The sequence below is a fragment of the Bison bison genome, unplaced genomic scaffold, assembly GCF_000754665.1.
Source record: "Bison bison bison isolate TAMUID 2011002044 unplaced genomic scaffold, Bison_UMD1.0 scf7180017864148, whole genome shotgun sequence".
NCBI classification, from domain to species: Eukaryota; Metazoa; Chordata; class Mammalia; order Artiodactyla; family Bovidae; genus Bison; species Bison bison.
Window position 1 is genome coordinate 2202883 of NW_011494720.1, and position 22102 is coordinate 2224984.

At 38.7% G+C, this 22102-nt stretch overlaps 1 protein-coding gene across 1 annotated transcript in view; it reads right to left on the bottom strand.

Annotated features, from left to right (window-relative positions):
- SYNE1 (spectrin repeat containing, nuclear envelope 1) overlaps positions 1 to 22102 on the bottom strand; it is a 501723-nt gene that overhangs the window by 248565 nt on the left and 231056 nt on the right. Inside the window, exons 50-58 of the mRNA XM_010840908.1 lie at positions 21602 to 21757; positions 17443 to 17734; positions 16216 to 16388; positions 13642 to 13951; positions 11090 to 11254; positions 8222 to 8578; positions 3279 to 3415; positions 2884 to 3061; positions 1872 to 2054 (exon numbers count right to left, since the gene is read on the bottom strand). Coding sequence (XP_010839210.1) covers positions 1872 to 2054; positions 2884 to 3061; positions 3279 to 3415; positions 8222 to 8578; positions 11090 to 11254; positions 13642 to 13951; positions 16216 to 16388; positions 17443 to 17734; positions 21602 to 21757 — 1951 coding nt within the window. The remainder of the gene's footprint in view (positions 1 to 1871; positions 2055 to 2883; positions 3062 to 3278; positions 3416 to 8221; positions 8579 to 11089; positions 11255 to 13641; positions 13952 to 16215; positions 16389 to 17442; positions 17735 to 21601; positions 21758 to 22102) is intronic.

Here is a 22102-nt window from a genome sequence, read left to right on the forward strand (position 1 = left end):
TTCTATGCATCTAGAATGGTATGGGTCATGTTGCATCCTTGGGAAAATCGAGAAAATAAGTGCTGTTCTGAGGTTCAGAAAAGGAATCCTATCCAAGAGTCAAGGTCAAATGGTTTAGTACGCAAGACATTCTACTATCAGGTCCTAATCTTCATCCTTGGTCTTACGTTTGTTGCTCTTCCCACATTTCATTTGAATGCCAAACATCTCAAAGCCTCCTACTAACAGTTGACACTTAACAACACCCTGGCCCTGCACATTCACTCCCTTCTAACTGAAATGCACGGTGGCCTCGGCAAATTCAAAGAATGTTTAGTTTCCAGATTCAGTTAGAATGTCACCTTTCTGGATACCTTCCTTGATTTCTCCACACAGAGTTAGTTTCATCCTTCTTTGAGTGATTCCCACATCCTGAGTATACCTATATTGCAACCATCTCTTTTCATATTGTTTCTCCCTAAGGAGAAGAAAAGGTTAACACTTTCATATTCCTAACATAGTGCTTGGCACATAATAAGTGTTACTACGTGTGTTATTGTGTGTATTCTTAATATAAGTGAAGGAAGAAAGGCAGGAAGACAGTAAGGAAGGAAAGGAGATAGGCAGAAAGGAAGGAAGAAGAGAAGGAAAGAAAGAAGGAAGAAAAATAAGAAAAGCAGGAAGGCAAGCAATCCCTGACCTACTGGACATTTCTTGAATTAGGTAATCTCATTATCTATACTATATGCACTGCTTTTGACAGGAGATGCTCAGGCCACACTGTACTAATGATCCCTGCAGGGTTGACAGTGAATTTCTAGGCACTGCAAAATGGTTCTCTAATCTGTGTCAGATGCTCAACCGTGTCCAACTCTTTGCAACCCCATGGACTGTAGCCTACCAGGCACTTCTGTCCATGGGATTTTACAGGCAAGAATATTGGAGTGGGTTACCATTTCCTTCTCCAAGGGATCTTCCCAACCCACGGATTGAACCTATATCTCCTGTCGCTTCTTCACTGCAGGCAGACTCTTTACCACTTGAGCCATCTGGGCCTCTGCAAAATGGTTATTACTCTCTATTACATGGAGGATGCCTGCCACGAAACGATAGCCACTATTACAGTCGAGAACTACAATGGTCTCTGGTTAGTTAAGAATTGAGGAAACATGCATTTTCTCTTTCCAGATATTAATTCTCTATTATTAGTTTTCCGTCCTTCATTGATTATGGCCATAATTAAATTAAGGCTCTCTTCTGCTAGGAAACATTTTAAAAGGAAGAAAAAAAATACTTGCCATGATGCTTAACTTTCCTCTAAGAGAAGAGTTGGTACACAAAACAGATTATTTCAAGAAAAAAAAATAATTGCATTGTGGGGTAATTATGATTATAATAAATTCAAGTTATTTGAATTTATTATCCCTAGGTAAAATCAAATTGTTTTGTCTCTCTGCATACTGAACTCATAAAATCTACTATTCAGTACTTGGTATCTGCATTAGTTATAACACACTGTCTCATCCATAGCATTTTGCAGCCTTGCATGGATATTTCTGTTCAGTTCTCCTAGAACAACTTTCACAAATGAGGGACTTCAAGTAAAGATTAAATGATATTGCCTAAAACTAAAACCAGTTGTTCCTGATGGGCTGGTGCATAGGCAAGCCTGTGATAACTGCCTCTATCATGCAAGAAGCTATTACATTCCTCAGTGAGGCTCACACTTCAACTAGCTGATTCTTAAAGTTATCCAGTTATCCAATCATATTCAGAGAGGGATGACCAAAATCTCTGACAAGGATATCTAGATGTACTGGATATAATACACTGGATTTTAACAACAACAACAAACAATACAGAACGTGTCCACATGGTTGGCTATCATATACCTCCAGAGCTGATTCCTTTTGGTGGAGATTCGAATGAAAATTTTTCCAATCTTCTTTTGCAGTTGCAATTTTGGCCTGAATGCTGCTAGCTTTCTCTTTGGTCAACAGAGTACACAAAAGTTCTCCTTTAGAAAGCATCGTGTTTAGCTTGTGCTGTCCATTTTCACTTTCTGAGAAAAATTCCTTAAAGAAGAGATTAGGTACAATAAAAAGCTCTATACATTAAAACACATGAATTTCCTACTTATTTCTCAACAAAATCAAAGAAAAGAAATAAACAATTTTGTTGCATATATTAATTGATTAAGATTCTTTTACCCTATTTGTACAATAATACTCTTAGGCATTAGTGTATTATGTATGCACTGTATCTAATAATAATCTTATGTAACTATTATAGGTATTGTGAAAATTAATGAGAAAATCTGCCTAGCATGCTCAAGCACAATGTTTCTCACATACAAAGAGCTTTTATTATCTCCTAAATCCCTATTAATATATAAAAATAGCATGCATTTAGATGAATGGACTAGTTTCTTTTCACTTACGCATCAATTGTTTCAAGCAGGGATTTACCTGAAATCTGAGTTTCTTAGGCAAAACTTTAAGAGGCTTATAATAAGATCTAGAAGTCAGTGATGCATACTCAGTCACTTAGTCATGTCCGACTCTTTGGGACCCCACAGACAGTAGACCACCAGGCTCCTTTGTCCATGGAATTCTCCAGGCAAGACTACTGAAGTGGGTTGCCAAAAACCTCCTCTAGGGGATCTTCCTGACTGTGGGATTGAACCGAGTCTCCTGCACTGGCAGGTGGATTCTTCACCTCTGAGTCACCTGGAGACACTGTGATTACATGTTTTCTTTTTTGACCATATGGCTTGTGAGTTTTGGTTCCCTGATCATGGACTGAACCATGCATGTCCCCTGTAGTAGAAGCACAGAGTCCTAACCACTGGACCACTAGAGAATTTTCAGCACCATTATTAGAATTAATTGATCACACTCTTACCTGTATTTTCTGAAGACTCGTTGAAACTTCATTGATATTTTGAGGTATGTCAAAGCATTTAGCAGTTGTGATCTTTGCATTAACCAACCACTGTTGGAAATCCTTGAAGGCTCTCAGAAATCTTTGCTGTAAAATCTGTTCTTTATTCTGACAGCCCTTGGATGCTTGCAAACAAAGACTGGAACCATGATTTGAAGCATTTAACGGGAGAAAAAAAGTGATAAAGTGAATCAAAATAATGTTCAAGAAAATCAACAGCCCTTAATATACACTCACACCATTTGATAATATATTTAAAGATTAATTTATATTATTACTGAACTCACAACTTAAACAAACCTCTGACTTCTTATTTGTGTAAAAATATTTTGAATGCCTGTAAGGTTTATGCTCACCAATTATACTCTTTAATCAAGCCAGAAACTTTTCCGCTGTATGTACTCAGGTCTCTGGAAAATCGACAAAGTTCATTCAGTTGAGACTTGAGATTTTCCGTCTGAGGCTCTGCTTTTTGTAGAGCATCCAGTATCTCCTACCAGGAAATAACCAGGCAGAGGAGCAGGTGCTTAAACTGGGCAATTTCCACATCCTCGTATGATACACGCATAAATCACATAATAAATTATTAGTGGAGGGAGAACCAACACAGTAGATTCAGTAATGAGATGAGGCCTATTTTCAGGATTCCCACTGGCAGATGATAGCACTTGGGTATTTTGCATCTTTTTCTAGGAAGAGCTAAGTTCTCAAGTATCCAGCATTGCCCGATAGTCAAATGATCAAGTGGTCAAGTAACTTAAAGTGGAACGGGGAACAGAAAAATAAGAATAGCCTAAATTGTTCAAAAACATTCTGACTATGCCATTGGAAGATGTGCATGGGTATATACTGTTTAAAGGTGAAGAGAAATCATTTCAAAGCAAAGCAATACTAACCTTGGATTAGAAAATACATGTAGCAACTGAATTTATGTAGTATATATACAGTTAACTTTTACATTAAGAATTTCTTATATATCAGAGGTCTAATTTAACTAATAATTTATTCCTTTCATAGTTTCATTCATCTAGTCATCAAATATCTGCTAAATATCTGGTATCTATCAATCATTTTGCTGGATTCTGGCACTCTCAAAACAACTAAAGGTGTGATTTTTGTACTTGAAGAGCTCACAATTTAATAGATGAGAGAGAGACGTGATTAATCACAATATTATAAATCTGAAATCCAAAACAAAGTGTTGGGACTTGACAAGGACACCTCTGAAACCACATGGTCTACTGAGTTACACAAGGTGCTTTGCAATCAGAGTTTTCTTACAGCATTGTCACAAGGAACACGTGAGATCTTCAGTGTCAAATCCTTAGCACAGTTCCTGGCACATCAAGTGCCTAATTAGTAAAGACAGCAGGCTATTTAAGTGGGACTATGTAGATAATATTATCTCCAAGTTAAAAAAAAATATTAAAGAGGAGGGGCAAGAAGATGAGTAACTACTCAAATAGCTGTTGCTGTTACTATTACTGTTCTCAGAGATATTTATCAAGACACGGCCTAGATTTGTAGGAAAACCAGGCCTCTCAACAAAGTAGGTCTGTGTTGTATTTCTCGTCCTAGAAAATGGCACCACTGTCCTCCCACTGATCTGAATCAGAAAACTTCTCACTCCACACAAGATGAACGAGGTCTGATCTATTGTATGTCTTAACTCTTAATCAGCTCTCTTTCCCTCTGCTTCTTGACTCTCAGCGCCCCGTCTACTCTCGAATGGCACAGTGTTCTCTGATTTTGAATCCCGTTCTCCAATTGTTGCCTGTGTTTTCTCATTCCTTAGTAATTCTGGATCTTGATACTGTTCCTCCACCTTTCTCATCTGGTCAATTTGTAATCAAGCCTTAACACTCAGCTCAAATCAGGGCTCCTCTAAGGATTCTCTGCTCTCTGTCCCACCTCTTAGGGGATCATCTTGAGGACACACAGCACTGTGTCTGCACTCATCACCAGCCAGCGTCCCCACTAGTCTTGAACTTCTTGGCTTTTCCACCTAGACCATGATTCTCAGAGGAAGGATGAAGTTCCCTTGGTTAGAAAATTCTTTCTAGGTTAGTGGCTGGACTTCAGAGGAGTATACGATGTTTTTATTTATGAAATTCACAAATAATTAGAAAGTTTCTCTCCAAAACTCCAAACACTAGTAACTACTATTTTATACCACATTAAACCTTTTATTTAAGGGAAAATGTTATAAGAACTAAAGAAATTTACCACATACCAAAAAAGTAAAAAGAACCAGAGATTCAAAACAGTCATTTATAAATTAGATGATATGAAAAGTGAAAAGCTTTTGACTAAAAACTTATACTAAAAAAAAAAAAAAAAAAAAAACATCTCCCCTGGTGGCTCAGAAGGTAAAGCGTCTACCTGCAATGCGGGAGACCTGGGTTCTATCCCCATGTTGGGAAGATCCCCTGGAGAAGGAAATGGCAACCCATTCCAGTATTCTTGCCTGGAAAATTCCATGGACAGAGAAGCCTTGTAGGCTACAGTCCATGGGGTCACAAAGAGTCGGACATGACTGAGCAACTTGACTACACTAAACTTAACATAAATTAAAGCATTTTGGCAGTCTTTCATTTTATAAATATCAGGTTGTATAATTCTGTTTCAGTAAAGTCTTAAAATGTATTTTTTCCCCCTTAGAGGTTCTATAGGTTAATAAAATTGTTAAATCTATAAGGTTAATAACCTTGGAAATTAAAAAAAAATATGAGTTTTGCAAACATAGTGAATAAGATACTTTGCAACATGATTTAACATAGTCTATAGATGATGATCCATTTTTATTTTTTAAAGATCTCTTGAGTCTCATCATTTAATTGTGGAATAGAGAATAAACACTTGTGGAATTTTATGTCTATTACTGTGATTTTCAACAGTGACAAACCCCGCCTCCAACAAACAGCAAAACAATGTCAAAGAACCCTGGCAAATCCATTATTTTGTAAAATGTCCTATGCATCCATCGTCATGGAAATATTATCATTATTTTTTAAAATTAAAAGCTTTTCTTAGCTTTATTGAAATGCAATCGATAAGCAACATTGTATAAATTTTAGGTGTACAACATGTTGATAAGGTACATTTATATATTGTAAATGATTATCACTAGATCATTAGCTCACACCTCCATCCCATCACATAATTACCATTTCCATTTTTGTGTGTGGTGAGAAAATTTATTATCTGTTTTTATCTTTTATTTTTTCCTGGTTTTATTGGGATATAATTGACATATAGCACTGTATAAGTTTAAGGTATACAGCATAATGTTATCTGTTTTGATATTAAAACATCATTATTAAAAATAAAAGGAAATCTGAATATTGGGAGGTGATATAGTATTATCATCTAAAGTATGAACTTTGGAGCCAAATCTGGAAGGAGATTTAAGCGAAGGGCTGGCAATTTTGGATTACCAGCACAAATAATAATCTATATTGTCTTCTTGAGATTCCAAGAAATGCTAATAATGTTTTAACATTAGTATAAATGTGCCAAACCTGTCCTCTTTTAAATAGAAAATTTAAAAGGCCACTCTCAGGTAAAATCAGGGAGAAATGTTATCTTAGTTTACCATGCACCTGTCTACCAAAAATAGAAGAGGAGAGTCTTAACTTTTTCTCTTGAATTTAAGTCAAGGTACTATATACAAGTTATGTAAAATCAGTATGGAAGTTCGAGGTTGTTTTTCTTCCTCAGTGATTCTGAATAAATTCAGTAGTTCCAGTATGTTCTTTTTTTTTTTCTTAATTTTCTGAATTACATTCCTATGACCACCTAAGGCATATCTCTATGTATTGGCTACTACAATATTTTGAAAAGTGATTGGGGTATTTCTTTAAATTATGTACAACCCAAAATGTTGGTGTTTTGTACAGATCACAAGTGCAGCATTCCTTAGTTATTTCTGTTTGTCACAAGTGTTACTTAAAGAACAACGTATGTATTGCATGAAAACATTATGACCTTTTTCTCTTTGTTTAAACAAACTTCAAGGTAACTGGACTTCTAAAGCAAAAAAAAAAAGTCCATATTCTCTTTACATTATCATGTGCGTTTTTTATAGGTTTCACCTATTACTTTCATTAGTAGTATGAATAAAAAAATGATAGCTCAAAACAGTAATTCAATCTAAATATAACCAAATCTTTCTGTTAAAAAAAATTCATCATATTAATGGAAGAGAAAGAAAAGGAACACAAAAGAACTAAAGCATAATAATTCATTTTTTTTTACCAGAGTGAATAATATTGACCACATGGGACAACGTACTGACTTCCTTCTCCCTGTTTTACAGAACTTTCTGTGCTTTATTCTGGAGCTTAAGCCTAAAGGATAGGAAACGCGAGAAAACAAAATCCTAGAAACATTATAAATTAAATAGTATAAGAGATGATTATGAAGTTTTATTTTGTGGGTGCTATATTTGTTTCAGATACAGTGTTGGAAATACTGCAAGACTTTCTTACTGGCTGGAGATATTTTGAAATCAATAACATAAATAGAAACAGAGAAGTTTACTAAACTTCCTTTTAAGGACATCCATGATTCAGAGCACTCTAAAACTGCACATATCGAAAGGCTTTCTGAGATATTATTTAACAGTAAAAGAAAGAAAGAAGATTTCAAGCTTCTGCCCATTTTTCACTCTTCCTTTTATGCTTTCCTTCCTCACATTCTGAAAGGACAGCTATTAGTTAAAAAAAAAAAAAGTCCACAAGGCAACTGGTGAGCATGACTAGGAGTTCTGTTAACGGATTAATTCAAACACAGCTGTCAAATCCACACACAGGAGAGCTAATCAGGGTGAAAACTATTAGCTGTATTTTAGGAGATTACCAAAATTTTTTTCAAAGCTATGAATTCAATCCTTTAATTGTTGGAAGTAATTCCCTGGCAGGAAAACAGCTCTGACTCTCTATTTATGCCTCTACCCACAGGCCACTTTTTTCAGACTGAGTAGCTGAAAACAACATTACAAACTCTTACATCATAAGAATGAAAGTAAAATATTCCCACTATCCATAAACGCTTCTTATGGTAAAAAGAAAGAAAACCTCTTTCTCCCTTATGTCTATATTTTTACAGTACTTTGATTTATGAAAAAAGGAAATGGAGCAGCTTTACAAATTTAATTAGATTCATACTTATTTTTCCAAGTATGAATGTTGCATGTTTTTAGTTAGCAAGGAATTTTTTGTTGTTGTTGTTTAGCAATAAAGAAAGGCAAACAAACATTTTAGCATAACCCCCCAGCAGACACAGGAAGCCAACTTACCCGGCCCTTCTGCCAGCATTCCACCAGCTCCTTATCTGTGTTCTTGCCTTCCAGGAGGGCTAACTGCTGAGTCCAGCTTGTCAGGAGGGCACTGAACTGTTCAAGGGCCTGCTCCAGCTGAGCCACTTGGCCTGAGAACTCCTGCTCCGAAAGGGCCATTTGGCTAACCAGGTTCTCCAAGCTGGTCTGCGTTTGGAAAACGCTGTCTTCCCACTGCTTCCAGTCCGCACGCAGGGCCTGCATCTCCGTGTCCAAGAGCTCACAGCCACTGGCAGTCGTGTTCCGTTTCACGGCAGGGGCCAGAGACTCTACTCTGCTTAGGCGGCTTGCACCAATCTCTCTGGAATCCATCAGCTCCTGTAATGGAATATCACCATGGCAACCGAGGAGGCTCTGAGTCACTTGGCCTTCAAGTTTCCAAATGTGTACAGAGGGGGACCCTGTCCTGCTAGGAAGTTTTAGCAAGTGTGCCACAAGGAACCGGATTCAATTCATCCGCCCCCTCCTAAGTTATTATAGTAGAAAATTATCATTGTGAGTGTCAAGGTTTGTGGTGAAGTAAATTGAGGAATCTGCAACATCCTGAAACAGACTAAAGGGGAACCCTGAAATCCGGCGTTGTTGGAATATGTGAAACTATTTTGATAGTGATTTGAATGTTTGCCTGTGGCATATTACTCAGATAAATGAGTGAATCTTATTTTTCCCTAAGTTGACATCAAGACAAGTGAACAAGGATTGCCCTTGTTCTTGTTCTTGTTCTGTCCTCTGCTCGTCTCTACCCCATTTCCATCTTCTTCCCCGAGGTGGTGGCTTAAACGACACTTCTCTTCCACTAGGAATCAAGCTAACTCATCACAACAAAAGAATAAGCCCTCCTCAATTTCAAATACTTCAGTATCTTAATATTTTCATATGACATATTTTAAGTATGAAATAGTTCAGTATGCAGGTTTCCCTGATAGCTCAGTTGGTAAAGAATCCGCCTGCAATCCAGGACACCTTGGTTCGATCCCTGGGTTGGGAAGATCTCCTGGAGAAGGAAACAGCTACCCACTCCAGTTTTCTGGCCTGGAGATTTCCATTAACTGTATAGTCCATGGGGTCCCAGAGAACTGGACACAGCTGAGCGACTTTCCCACTCCAGTTCTTGCCTGGAGAATCCCAGGGACGGGGGAGCCTGGTGGGCTGCTGTCTACGGGGTCGCACAGAGTCGGACAGGACTGAAGTGACTTAGCAGCAGCAGCAGCAGCAGCAGAGCAACTTTCACTTTTACTTTCACTTTCAGCATGTTAACTAAATATTTTTATAGTAACTAAAATAAATCATTCACAGACATACTTAAGCTGAAAGCTCAAAACAACCTTTACACAGTATTGATTTATTACTATTCTTTTTACTTTTGAGAACCTCACTAGAAATTCAACAATTTAACTGCAACTTTTAGGCTTAAAGCACACAAATACCACAAAAGATAACAAGATAAACTTATGTATTGCTAATTAGGTAAAATAGTGGTATTTCTTGCTAAGAATAGATTTCTCTACAGAATCTATTCTGATGTTTATATATTTATGTATCCATTATTTTTGTTAATTTTAATACAAATTTATGACTTAGCTCCTGGATAATGCTTTAGGCACATGATCTAATTTAGTCCTCAAAATGACTCTGTGAGGCAGGTACTATTGTTACTCTGATTTTTACTGATGAAGAAAGAGGTTGAGGCTTGAGGACATCAAGTAACTTGCCCTAAGAAAAGCAGCAGGGATAAGGTGTAGCGTCAGGGTCCGATTCTAGAGCCTGAACTCGTGAGCTAGGGTTAGATTTGCTGTATGATTTTATAAGCATCAGTTTGTGCATCCTCATTCCCTCCCACACGTCAAGTTCCTTGAGGGTTGTACAACCTTCATTGAATAAATGGATGAATGGGTGAATGAATGGAGGAACAAATCAAAATATTAGTGAAGAATACAGCAAAGCATTTTATGGAATCACACAGGTAATAAGAATTTTAGAAGTGGCTTTCTGTGGTTATCTCATTTAAAACCTGTGCAGTTGTAGTAAGATTTAAATAAGATAATACTTTCTGAACATTTAAGAGTAAACTTTCAAAATGTAGTTATTGTTGCTGTCATCAACGAGTATTTTTATGTTCTGATTTCCAGGTGTCAGAACACAATCCCAGTCTTGTATTCCTGACCACATTTATACTACGTATTTCAATGTTTCCTCATGTACAATTAAACAATTGAAAATATCACCATTTCCTGGTTCTCAGATTAAAATCTATTACTTCCACATAGAGGAAATGAATGCAATTTAATATTCAAGTAAATAGAAATATATTTGTTCCAGCTCCCTCAGATATGTGAACTTCTTTTTTTTTTTTTTTTAAAGTAGACCTTATAAACAGGAACCTATTTTAATGCCCTTAAAATTGCTGTTTTCTACTATGTTGTCATACTGTTGGCTAAGAAAGCAGAATAAAACAAGTGAATTAGTCAAATACTTTTAACCAAGTTACTTTATAAACTTTTCTTTCACTGTGCTAGAAAATGGTATCTGGTTTTGTCAGCCCACCAATCTGGTGCATATTTTGTAGGCCTTGATGCTACAGTAATAATAAGCACATTTGCACACAGAAGCATCCATGGACAGTGGTCCATTTTCCTCACAAGTGTACCATGTTTTGAATTTCCTTTTTTCTCCTACCTATATTTTTGATTCATGAGGTACAAGGTAATAAATGCCAACAAATAGAAAACAGGAATAAAATATTTTAAATAATCTTATCCACAGAATCTTCATCACAGAAATGTGATACCCAAGAACCAATGCAGTTATACCATCCATCTATTTTCTGACCTTAATTTTAGATAATTTTTTCTGGGTGGCTGGTGAATCTCCTGACATATCTGACCACCGATGAAGTTCTTCCTTTGCTGAATGGAGCCAATCCGTGAATTCTTGGACTGCGTCTAAATACATGAGATGGTCTTTCACAATCTCTTCTACTTTCCTCATTTTCTCCTGGTAGAGAAAGAAGAGTACTTTAACAATAATCATTATTCAGAACCCGAATCATTATTCAGACAAGGCAGCAGGTGTCTTAATGATCTTAAAAGATTCTTTTCTTATTTTTGAATTTTCTCTATGTCTAATATCTCAAAATGAAAAAAATCAAATCTTAATTCTACTGAAAGACTGTGAAGAAGCAATCATTTTCCTTTAAGTTTTACTTGGTCTAGCTTAGAATAAAAATCTATGCTTAATGAATGTTGACTAACATCCCTCACTAATAATCCACTTAATTATTACTATTATTATAACTGTTCTTATTGTTCAAGAAATTATTTGTGTTGCCTTTGTGTACAGTATTCTGCTCAGCACTTAAAATAAATTTGCTCATTTAATCCTCATGACAGCTATGTGATGTAGATAATATTATTTAACTGTATTATGAGAAAGGACCTTTAGAGGTTACAGAAGTTAAGTAACATGCCCAAAGTCATACATCCGAAAAAGCGTCAAAGCCAGAATTCAAATTTCTAGGTCTTTTTAACTGAAGTCATAGCTCTTAATCATTACCAAAATAAAAATTAAGATAAACTAACAACTGACCTGCCTCTTGAGAAACCTATATGCAGGTCAGGAAGCAACAGTTGGAACTGAACATGGAACAACAGACTGGTTCCAAATAGGAAAAAGAGTACATCAAGGCTGTATATTGTCACCCTGCTTATTTAACTTATATGCAGAGTACATCATGAGAAACTTTGGGCTGGAAGAAGCACAAGTTGGAATCAAGATTGCCGGGAGAAATATCAATAACCTCAGATATGCAGATGACACCACCCTTATGGCAGAAAGTGAAGAGGAATTAAAAAGCCTATTGACGAGAGTGAAAGAAGAGAGTGAAAAAGTTGGCTTAAAGCTCAACATTCAGAAAACGAAGATCATGGCATCTGGTCCCATCACTTTATGGGAAATAGATGGGCAAACAGTGGAAACAGTGTCAGACTTTATTTTTCTAGGCTACAAAATCACTGCAGATGGTGACTGCAGCCATGAAATTAAAAGACGCTTACTCCTTGGAAGAAAAGTTATGACCAACCTAGATAGCATACTGAAAAGCAGAGATATTACTTTGCCAACAAAGGTCCGTCTAGTCAAGGCTATGGTTTTTCCAGTGTTCATGTATGGATGTGAGAGTTGGACTGTGAAGAAAGCTGAGCACCGAAGAATTGATGTTTTTAAACTGTGGTGTTGGAGAAGACTCTTCAGAGTCCCTTGGACTGCAAGGAGATCCAACCAGTCCATTCTAAAGGAGATCAGCCCTGGGATTTCTTTGGAAGGAATGATGGTGAAGCTGAAACTCCAGTACTTTGGCCACCTCATGTGAAGAGTTGACTCATTGGAAAAGACTCTGATGCTGGGAGGGATTGGGGACAGGAGGAGAAGGGGACGACAGAGGACGAGATGGCTGGATGGCATCACTGACTCGATGGACATGAGTCTCAGTGAACTCTGGGAGTTGGTGATGGACAGGGAGGCCTGGCGTGCTGCGATTCATGGGGTCGCAAAGAGTCGGACATGACTGAGCGACTGAACTGAACTGAACTGAACACATATGTTAAAAACTGTAGTACTAATAATACAAGAGTTCCCTAAAGGAAGCCAAGAGAAGGAAAAAATCTTCTCCCTTATTTTCTTTAACATTCTCACATATATGCAATAGAAAAGTCATGGAGGAAAGTAATGATTCAGAGATAGAATTGAGAGAAAATCTTCATATTACACGAAGGAGCCAATTTCTTGGAGAACAGAAAAATGAGGGTTTTACTAAAATGAGAAATAGAATACTTGGTACATGACTTAAATCTGGGAGGTAAATAGACTTGCACCTAACGTAACAAATATAAGTGGCAGCAAAAGCAAAAGAACTCGAAACTGACAACTGAGTCTCAGAGAGTCTTACAAAGAAAAGAAATGGGTTGATTAACATTCTGAGTGGAGAAGGATGAAGAACAAATAAACAATAATCCCAAAATTGCATAGAGAGAAAAATTCATGGGCATCCATTGGTGAGAAATGACCCTTTATGTAATATACCTGTTCACTAAAGATATAGTTTCATTTTTTATTTCTATTTTTAAAATTTTTAATTGGAGGATAATGGCTTTACAATGTTATGTTGGTTTCTGCTATACAACAAAGCGAATAAGCTGTATATATATGTGTGTATATATACATATATACACATAACGTGTACATATATACATAATGTATATATTATATATATATCCCCTCCCTCTTCAGCCTCCCTCACAACCTCCACACCAATTCCCCTAAAATTTAACCTACGGTGTATTCTTTACCTGAACCTTGACGTTTTTCCTTTGCTATAAAGCACTAACCTTGGAAACGGTCAGTATGTCATTAAACTGTGTTTTCAGTTCCTCTTGAGCCATATCCGTGAGAGCCTCATCCTCAGTCTTCTGATAGAGCTCCCTGGCCTTTGCTGTGAGTCGCTGCAGCGCTCCGGCATGGTCTTCCGCCTCTGATACAACGGACTGAAAGTGATCCAGGAGGGAAAACTTCTCTTTCAGACCAGGCTGTGGTTGCAAGGGATGTTCTACTTTTTGATCCACCGATTCCATCCACTGCTCCAACTGGTTTTTCCACTCTAGATAGTCATTCCACTGGCTAATCACAGATTCTAAAGTGCTAGAACCAATGTCACATATTACAAAAGTAAGTTATCATCACATCTCTACTAAAAACCAACCATGAGGGCATTGCACCCATGTAAGCTCTTTTACCGAATGGTATTGTAAGTGATGAAAACAGTGTTTTCAAGTGAAGGGGAAAACATTACTCTTCTGACCTACAACACAGCTTCTTCCAAATAAAAATAAATTTATCCCCAAATTTGAAGATGTCTTAGTCGCATATGCATCTGGAGATTTGTCTTCCAGATGCTAATTGCCCTAAATGAATAGACACATATACATGTTACATTGTCAAAACATCAGCCAGGGGGCACCAGTTAAATTTTATTTAATATACATTAATTCTGTATTTTCTTGGATTTGGTTTATCCTATTAAAGATAATGGAATTCAAAATGTGAAGTATTCTTTTGGGTAAATGACATAATTAGATTGATTTTTTCACTTGCAGATATAATATATAATGTTTAGCGCTTCTGTGTTGAATGTGTGAAGGGATGAAGGCTTAGTGTGCTAATAGTATTAGAAATATAGTCGCCTAAGTTAATAGTCAAGTCAATAGCTCTCCCAATAGTCAACTAAAAGGCTCTCTAGACTGGCATTTTTAAAATACCTCCAACATTTAGCTTTACAAACTATTCTAACTCATCTTCAGTGACCCCTCCCACTCTCCCTTGCATATAATTCTATGACCCTGAAGTTATATCTGTGGTGAATGTACTTCCAAATTGTTTCTTTTGCTCAAAATTTCCCCTTTGCACCAATATATACCTTATCATATATGCCTTAAAGCCCTATTCTTTCTGCAAATAATTTTCTGGAAAGTCCAAATCCATCTCACTTCTCCAGAAGCCATCCAAGCCCTACTCTTTTCCACAGTCCACAGCATCTTAGGAACACAATCTGAGTCAGAGGCTTGGTTGTTTTATTTATTTATTTATTTTGGAATATATCCTACCCTAGCTTTTGAGCAGTGAGAGAGCAAAAACTACTTTGTTTCATTATTTTAGCACAATAATTTGAGCACTGCTACAGCTCAAAATGCAGTTTCCAAAGTGAATTCCTTGCTGAAAGAGAAGAATCAAGGATTTAAATCCGCTTCCTGTATTTAACATCTTATTCTAACATCCGGAAAATATTCACCCGTATTGCTATTCACTTTTATGAAGTTGGCCTGTTACCAAGCATTGGGGAGTTTAGTTCATGCCCCAGCAGTCTGATCTATAGAATAATAGAACTATTGAATCTGATTTTTTTTTTCTTTGCTGACCATTATGAGTTGTGATGAAGATTCAAAATCCTGCTGACTCTGTGGAGTTACCACCTACCCTCCATATGCAAAGTAAACAAAGCACGTTTTTAGCTGTCACCGTGGTTCACTGTTTACACTGCAGTGAGTAACTGGAGTGTTATTTTGTTTTGTGATGAGCTCTAATCTTCTGTTCATCTATTTATGAAGATGATTTTGAGCACACACTTCTTCCGCGATTGAACAGTACATATAACCTTTAGAATGTGACTTCTGGAATATGTGTTAGTATAATACTGCTGAAAGTCATTTGTCCAACCAGCCAGTCAGATTATTTGTAGATCCTCTGAGAAGAGGGAGGAAGATGAAAGTCTTTGAATCATAAATATAACACAACAACAAAACCTTGTGTAACAATTAGAATCTTCTCTGTTTTCTCATCAGCATCTGATGCAATGGGGTCGTGTGGTCTGGCTGTTGCCCATGTGAAGGTGTTCACACATAGCAGGAGGTTGGTCCCCTGGCCTTACTCTAAATGTCAGGATAGAGTGGGGTGATCACATACTCTCCCAACATCTCTGTAAGCCCACTGTTAGGGATATTACTTCAGTTGAGAAAAAGATTTGTATGTAAGCTCAAAAGTTGCCAATGACTTAACTTTCCTTAAAAAGCAAAAAGTTATTAAAGTTGTTAAAGTTATTAAAGACGTATTCTTTCTTTGATGAATTTAGAGGCGGTATCTGATTAAGCCCATGTGTGCCAGAATCCATGAGAGATGTTATGGGAGATGTAAATATTACACACACACACACACACACAAAGCAAGCAAGCAAACAAAACCAGCCATTGCAGTTATAGAAAATTCAATCAGGCAGATACAGGCATCCATACAACCATCTAAAATAACACGCTTGGTAACTCTCTTACAGGATACCTTCAGCTCTACTCCATCATTTTACTAAGTCACTGGGTTTGACTCAGGCAAAGACACACTAAAAATGGGCTCTGTACCTCTGGGCATGGACGGAGGAGTCCACGATGTTAGCCCACACGTCTTTAAGGGTCTGTAGCTGAGTCTGGATCACCTTCTGACCCTCCTTGTTGCTACTTCTCAAGGCCTGTTCCCCTTTGCCAATGGCCATGTTCAATTTAACTTCCCCTTCACCTTTCATCAGGAGAATTTCCTGTGAAGGAAGAATGAATAATCATCAGCAGGATTACTAAAACCTTCTGATGTGTTGTTTCCCATGAGAATCAAGCTAAGGCATACCTTACCTTAAAATGGAACAACAACAACAATATCAAACTCTGGACCCTATGGCCCTATAACACCTTACTTAAATATTAGAAGTCCGGGAGTCTGGAAGTCAGAGACCAACTCTGATTTAAGTTTCTGGAAAACTCTGGACCACAAGCCTAGAAGTGGAACTTTATTGAATTTTGCATCAGAGTAAAGAGAAGTCATTTTGAAAACAAAGACACTCTTGTCCAAAACTTGACAGATCCCTATTTCTATTGCCTGGGTAATTTCTGCCTTTCAAAGGAAACTTCATGGACTGCAGGCTAGTCTGTGGCCTCCTCCGTACTTCATCAGGGCCCCTCCATACAGGCTGTACTGAAAGTAATAATTTAATAATTTACAGGTTGATCTCTTCCACTAACTGGGAACTCCTGGAAAGCAAGAACTAATTTTTGTCTCTATATTCCAATCAACTTGCATGGTGCTTGGAGTAGAGTAGGTATTCATAATATTTGCTAAAAATGTTTACTAAAATTTAAAAAAAAATTATTTTAAAGCTATCAGAACAAAAATATTCCTTGACAGAAGAGGAAAACAATCCCTCCAAATCCTTTTTTTGCCCATTTTCTTCATTTTGCCCACGTAATCCTGAGGAGGCTCACAGTTGAACGATGAGGACCTAACTCAAACACCTGTGTGTATGCGTGTGTGTGTGTGTGTGTGTGTGTGTGTGTGTTAATTACTCAGTCATGTCCGACTCTTTGTGACCCTACAGACTGTAGCCCACCAGGCTCCTCTATCCATGGGATTTCCCAGACAAAACTACTGGAGTGGGTAGCCATTCCCTTCTCCAGGGGATCTTCCCCACCCAGGGGTTAAATCCAGGTCTCTTGCATTGCAGGCAGATTCTTTACAGTCTGAGCCACCAGGGACACCCCAAACACCTGTGAGTCTAATCCAACAGTTTTCGGAAGGCCTCAGGCTGGCGCCCCACATACCTGCACTTGTAACAGCCGTCTCTCCAAGGCGTCTTTGCTCCCCACAGTGCTCTCTGCACTGGCCAATCTGTCCTGCATGTCCTTCACCCAGGACCACATGCTCTGTAGCGCCTCCTCCAGGGCCTCGTGCTCCTGCAGGGCCACCTGGCAGCTCCGGAGCTTCTCCTTGGTCATCCGGAGTAAGTTCTGATAGCTTGTGAGGAGCTGGGAACACAGGCGGCTTTCTTTCCCAGCACCGTGGCCTTCTTCACTGAGAAGCTGCCCTCTCTGGGACAGCTTGTCCAGAGACTCTCTAAAGAAAACAGGGAAAAAAAAAAAAATGAATTCTGTCAGGAGCACAGGGGAGTGACACATGATTGTTGACACTGGAGCAGCCACCAGACCAGAGCGCACAGCTGACATGCCTTTCAGTGATGGTGCTGGGTACCCTCAGAGGCCTGGCTACCTGGCTCTCTGTGGTTTATCTGAATGCAGTCACTTCCCATCGAGGGATCTCATTCAGTCTGTGCTATCTATGCCTGGATCCCAGCCCTGTGTATTGTCAGGGATTCACTTCAGGAAATGGCCCAGGCCTGTCTCTCCGGGCTGATCTCTGACTTTTCTTCATTCCTAGTTAATGCTCTAATCATAAACAGTTCCCTGAAATTCCCTAAGCACTCCACCCTGCTGTATACACACGAAGACTCCTCCTTCATAACCACTCTTCAATTTCTTTTCTAAGAGGCCCTTCAAATCTCAGTGCAGGCCTTACATCCCCAGGAAGCATGATGCTGACTCCCCTTCTGGTGCTCTCTTTCCGCCTTTCTCTCACCTCATACACCCTGTCTGTCTCCATCCACAAGGCTTTCACCTTCTAGAAGCCATGGTAATTACATTCATCTCATATCCCCAGCATCCAGCACAATGTTTGGCAGAGATAAAGTGCCAAAGAAAGCTTCTTTCAAAAGGCCATCTTATGAATACTTATGGGTTTCTTTGTTGTATCTTGGGAACTCTGCTCATCTCAGTTTGAGGTTATGTTAATTAAGTCAACGGAAAACATGATCTTCTATGGCTAGGTCGGCTTTATGCTGTTTTACAGATTTCTGAATCGGCATATCTCTCAGGAAATGCCTGGGATATCAGAAGGGAGACTGTTGATGCTGTCACACAAGCTGTTGTGAATGTCAGAAAAGGACAGGAAACCCATTTCCTACCTTGTCTTTTTCTTTTGCTTGAGCAGCTATTATCTAAACAGAATCCTGTGTGCTTCAATGAGATATATAAGACTTAGACAACATTACATATACTTTAAAGTACATCTCTTATACTTGTAATACTGGGAAAAATTGGAGGTGGGAGGAGAAGGGGACAACAGAGGATGAGATGGTTGGATGGCATCACTGACTCAGTGGACACTAGTTTGAGTAAGCTCCGGGAGTTGGTGATGGACAGGGAAGCCTGGCATGCTGCAGTTCATGGGTTGCAAAGAGTCAGACACAACTAAGTGACTGAACTGAACTGATACTTGTAATCTGCATGAGACATGAAGGTAAGACATGAAGATGGTTTAAACAATGACTTTAGTTAAATAATAATTCAAGAGGACAGATATCACATGTTACCACAAGAAGAACTGCTTAATAGACAATAAAAATCAATGATTCTTAAGTCTGAGGTTCTTTTTAAAAATACAGGGCATTCCCCTAAGATATGCAAAGTACTTGCAGAATATTATGATGAAAAAAAAATCCAAAGGACTGGGAAGAGCAAGTGGCCAGCAAGTGAAAGAAGTCAGGTGACTCAGCTGGAGAAGCTGGGATACCAGCGGAGCACATTAGGACTGTCTAGAGAAGCTGCCAGGTGGAAAGCAGATGGGAGCAAATACACCTAGTGTCCAAGCATCTGGTCCTGGAATATCAGAGTAACAGCTCAAGAAGAATATCAAATGTTTAAAAGGAGGACAGAAATAGGTCTGGCCGTGTTATATTGTACCTAGACAAGAGTCAAGATTTAAATTCACCATTGGGTTGGGGTGAGTTTCAATTTATAATTGAATCACTATTGGGTTCAATTTATAAAAAATTGAAATTGAGCAGGACTCTGTGAGGCCTTCCCAGATACTAAAGCCCTTCTGTGTCCCTTGTCTCTTGTTTGTAGAAAAGCTGTAGTCTCCCAGGTCTCCCCTGAGTTGCAAAAAAGCAGACTCAAACGGTTAACAATTAGGACAACAGTCACAGAATATTTAGCTTCTCCCTGAAGGATATAAATAACAAAGTCTGATTCACATTCTTGAGTTGTTTTGCAGACACTAAAATGGCCACCGGAGGGAAAAAGCTAACTGCCCGGGTAGCTCAGCTGTTAAAGAATCTGCCTGTGATGCAGGAGACCCCAGTTTGTTTCCTGGGCTGGGAAATTCCCCTGGCAAAGGAATAGGCTACCCACTCCAGTATTCCTGGGCCTCCCTGGTGGCTAAGATGGAAAGAATCCTCCTGCAGTGCAGGAAACCGGGGTTTGATCTCTGCATTGGGAAGATCCCCTGGAGAAGAAAATGGCAACCCACTCCAGAATTCTTGCCTAGAGAATCCCCATGGACAGAGGAGCCTGGTGGGCTACAGTCCATGGGGTCGCAGAGTTGCACACGGCTGAGCACCTAAGCACAGCACATGATGACCAGACTGTAGTCATGACATAAGATGCTCTGTCTTGAGCAATACTGAATATGTGGCTTGCACAATTCCAGGAACTGACTTCAAGGTACTGATAACAAACTGACCTTAGAACTGAAGATTAACTGTGCTTAAAACAATCAAGATGATGCTGACCAGACCACTAAATGACCAGTTTCAAGATGATTCTCAAAGCTAACTGTTTTGTTCTGCTTGTAGTCTCTGCCTGCCCACCCTTCAAGTTTTCCTTTAAAATCTGTTCTCTAATCAGCAGTGGGGATTGGTTCTTTGGGACATGAGTCCACCTTCTTGCCAGAATTTCCAGGTGCCTCAATAAAGCCATCTTTCCTTTTATTCAATACTTGTCTCTCGTTCTTAGATTCTTGAGTATGAGCAGCTTAACCTGAATTCAGTAACAAAATCAACAACGTGTTTGCCCCATGGTAAAGGTTCACAGCTGCTGCTAAGTCACTTCAGTCGTGTCTGACTCTGTGCGACCCCGTAGATGGCAGCCCACCAAGCTCTGCCATCCCTGGGATTCTCCAGGCAAGAACACTGGAGTGGGTTGCCATTTCCTTCTCCAATGCATGAAAGTGAAAAGTAAAAGTGAAGTCGCTCAGTCGTGTCCAACTCTTCGTGACCCCATGGACTGAAGCCTACCAGGCTCCTCCGTCCACGGGATTTTCCAGGCAAGAGTACTGGAGTCGGGTGCCATCGCCTTCTCCAAAAGGTTCACAGAGGTAGGACCAAAGCAACAGTCAGACAGAGTTTTGGGCCAAGCTTCCCTCCCCTAGTGAAAAGTGTTCTATCTTCCAGTGCAACAATTTCAATGAAGCAACTGAAAATGCCAGTGGTGCAGTGTGAATTGAGGGAGCAAAGCCATGAAAGTGGAGTCCAAAGCACAGGCCAGAGAACTGCCTGAGAAGGAACCGGAAACATTTGCTCAGTTGACAAGCAATGAGAAGACAAATACTGCAGTGAAGAAAATGAATCTCTAGGGCAGTCAGACTTCATGACAATACCTTTTGCTTTACTAACAATATTATGAGGATATGGTGGATTGGAAATAATCTTGGAGGCTGAAGTGTGTGAGAAATATATGGAATTTGGGGTCTATAGTGTTATTTTGTAAATGAAGGGTATTTTTATAATCACCTTATATCCTTATAATAACCTCTGGGAGGAAAATGTATTTATTATTATTCTCAATGTTTAAAAGCTAATATCAAGAAATACAGGAAATGAGTGGCCTGTCCAATTTGTTGAACAAAGGGAGATATAACTGCAGTGGAGCTCAGCTCTTTACCTCCAACCCAATACTCTCTCCAGATCACCACACTGCTATGGAAACACTATACAATCATTTGTGTACTAGGTATAGAAACATCACCACCCCAACTAACCATCTAACCAGCCAACAACCAACCCGAATAACCAACCAACCAACCAACCAACCAGACAAGCAAACATTTGCTAGTAAGAAAAGCATCTATTCCACTTCCGCATCCTACCTTGCAGCCAACAGTTCTCCCAGAAACATTTCAATTTTATGGACTTCGTTTTTCTTCTCAGGAATGTGTTGCTTGCTCTCTCCTAAGTTTTCTGTACTTAATCTTTCTTCCATTTCATGGATCCATAAGTTCAGTTTTCTGTGCTGATCTTCAAAGCTAAAGAAAAGAACAAAACACGTTAGAGAAATTCTTATATGTTCATTATAATAAATAAATTATAATATTGAGGTCAACAATGTCTATGGCAATTAAGATCTCATGGATTTTCAAGCAGAGTAGAAAATTTGACAATAATCCCATTCAAATAATCACTTATTTCAGTAACAAAATGACAAATTCTGGACATTTTTCTTGAGATCCAAGCAGAAAAAGAAGCACTCTATCTTGATAATTATAGCTGGTAATTAAGATTACATTTCCATGCCTGTGTGCACTTAACTTTACATCTTACTACAAAGACCCTGAACTGGGGCCAGTGGAAAAATGGGGCCGTGGAAGCCC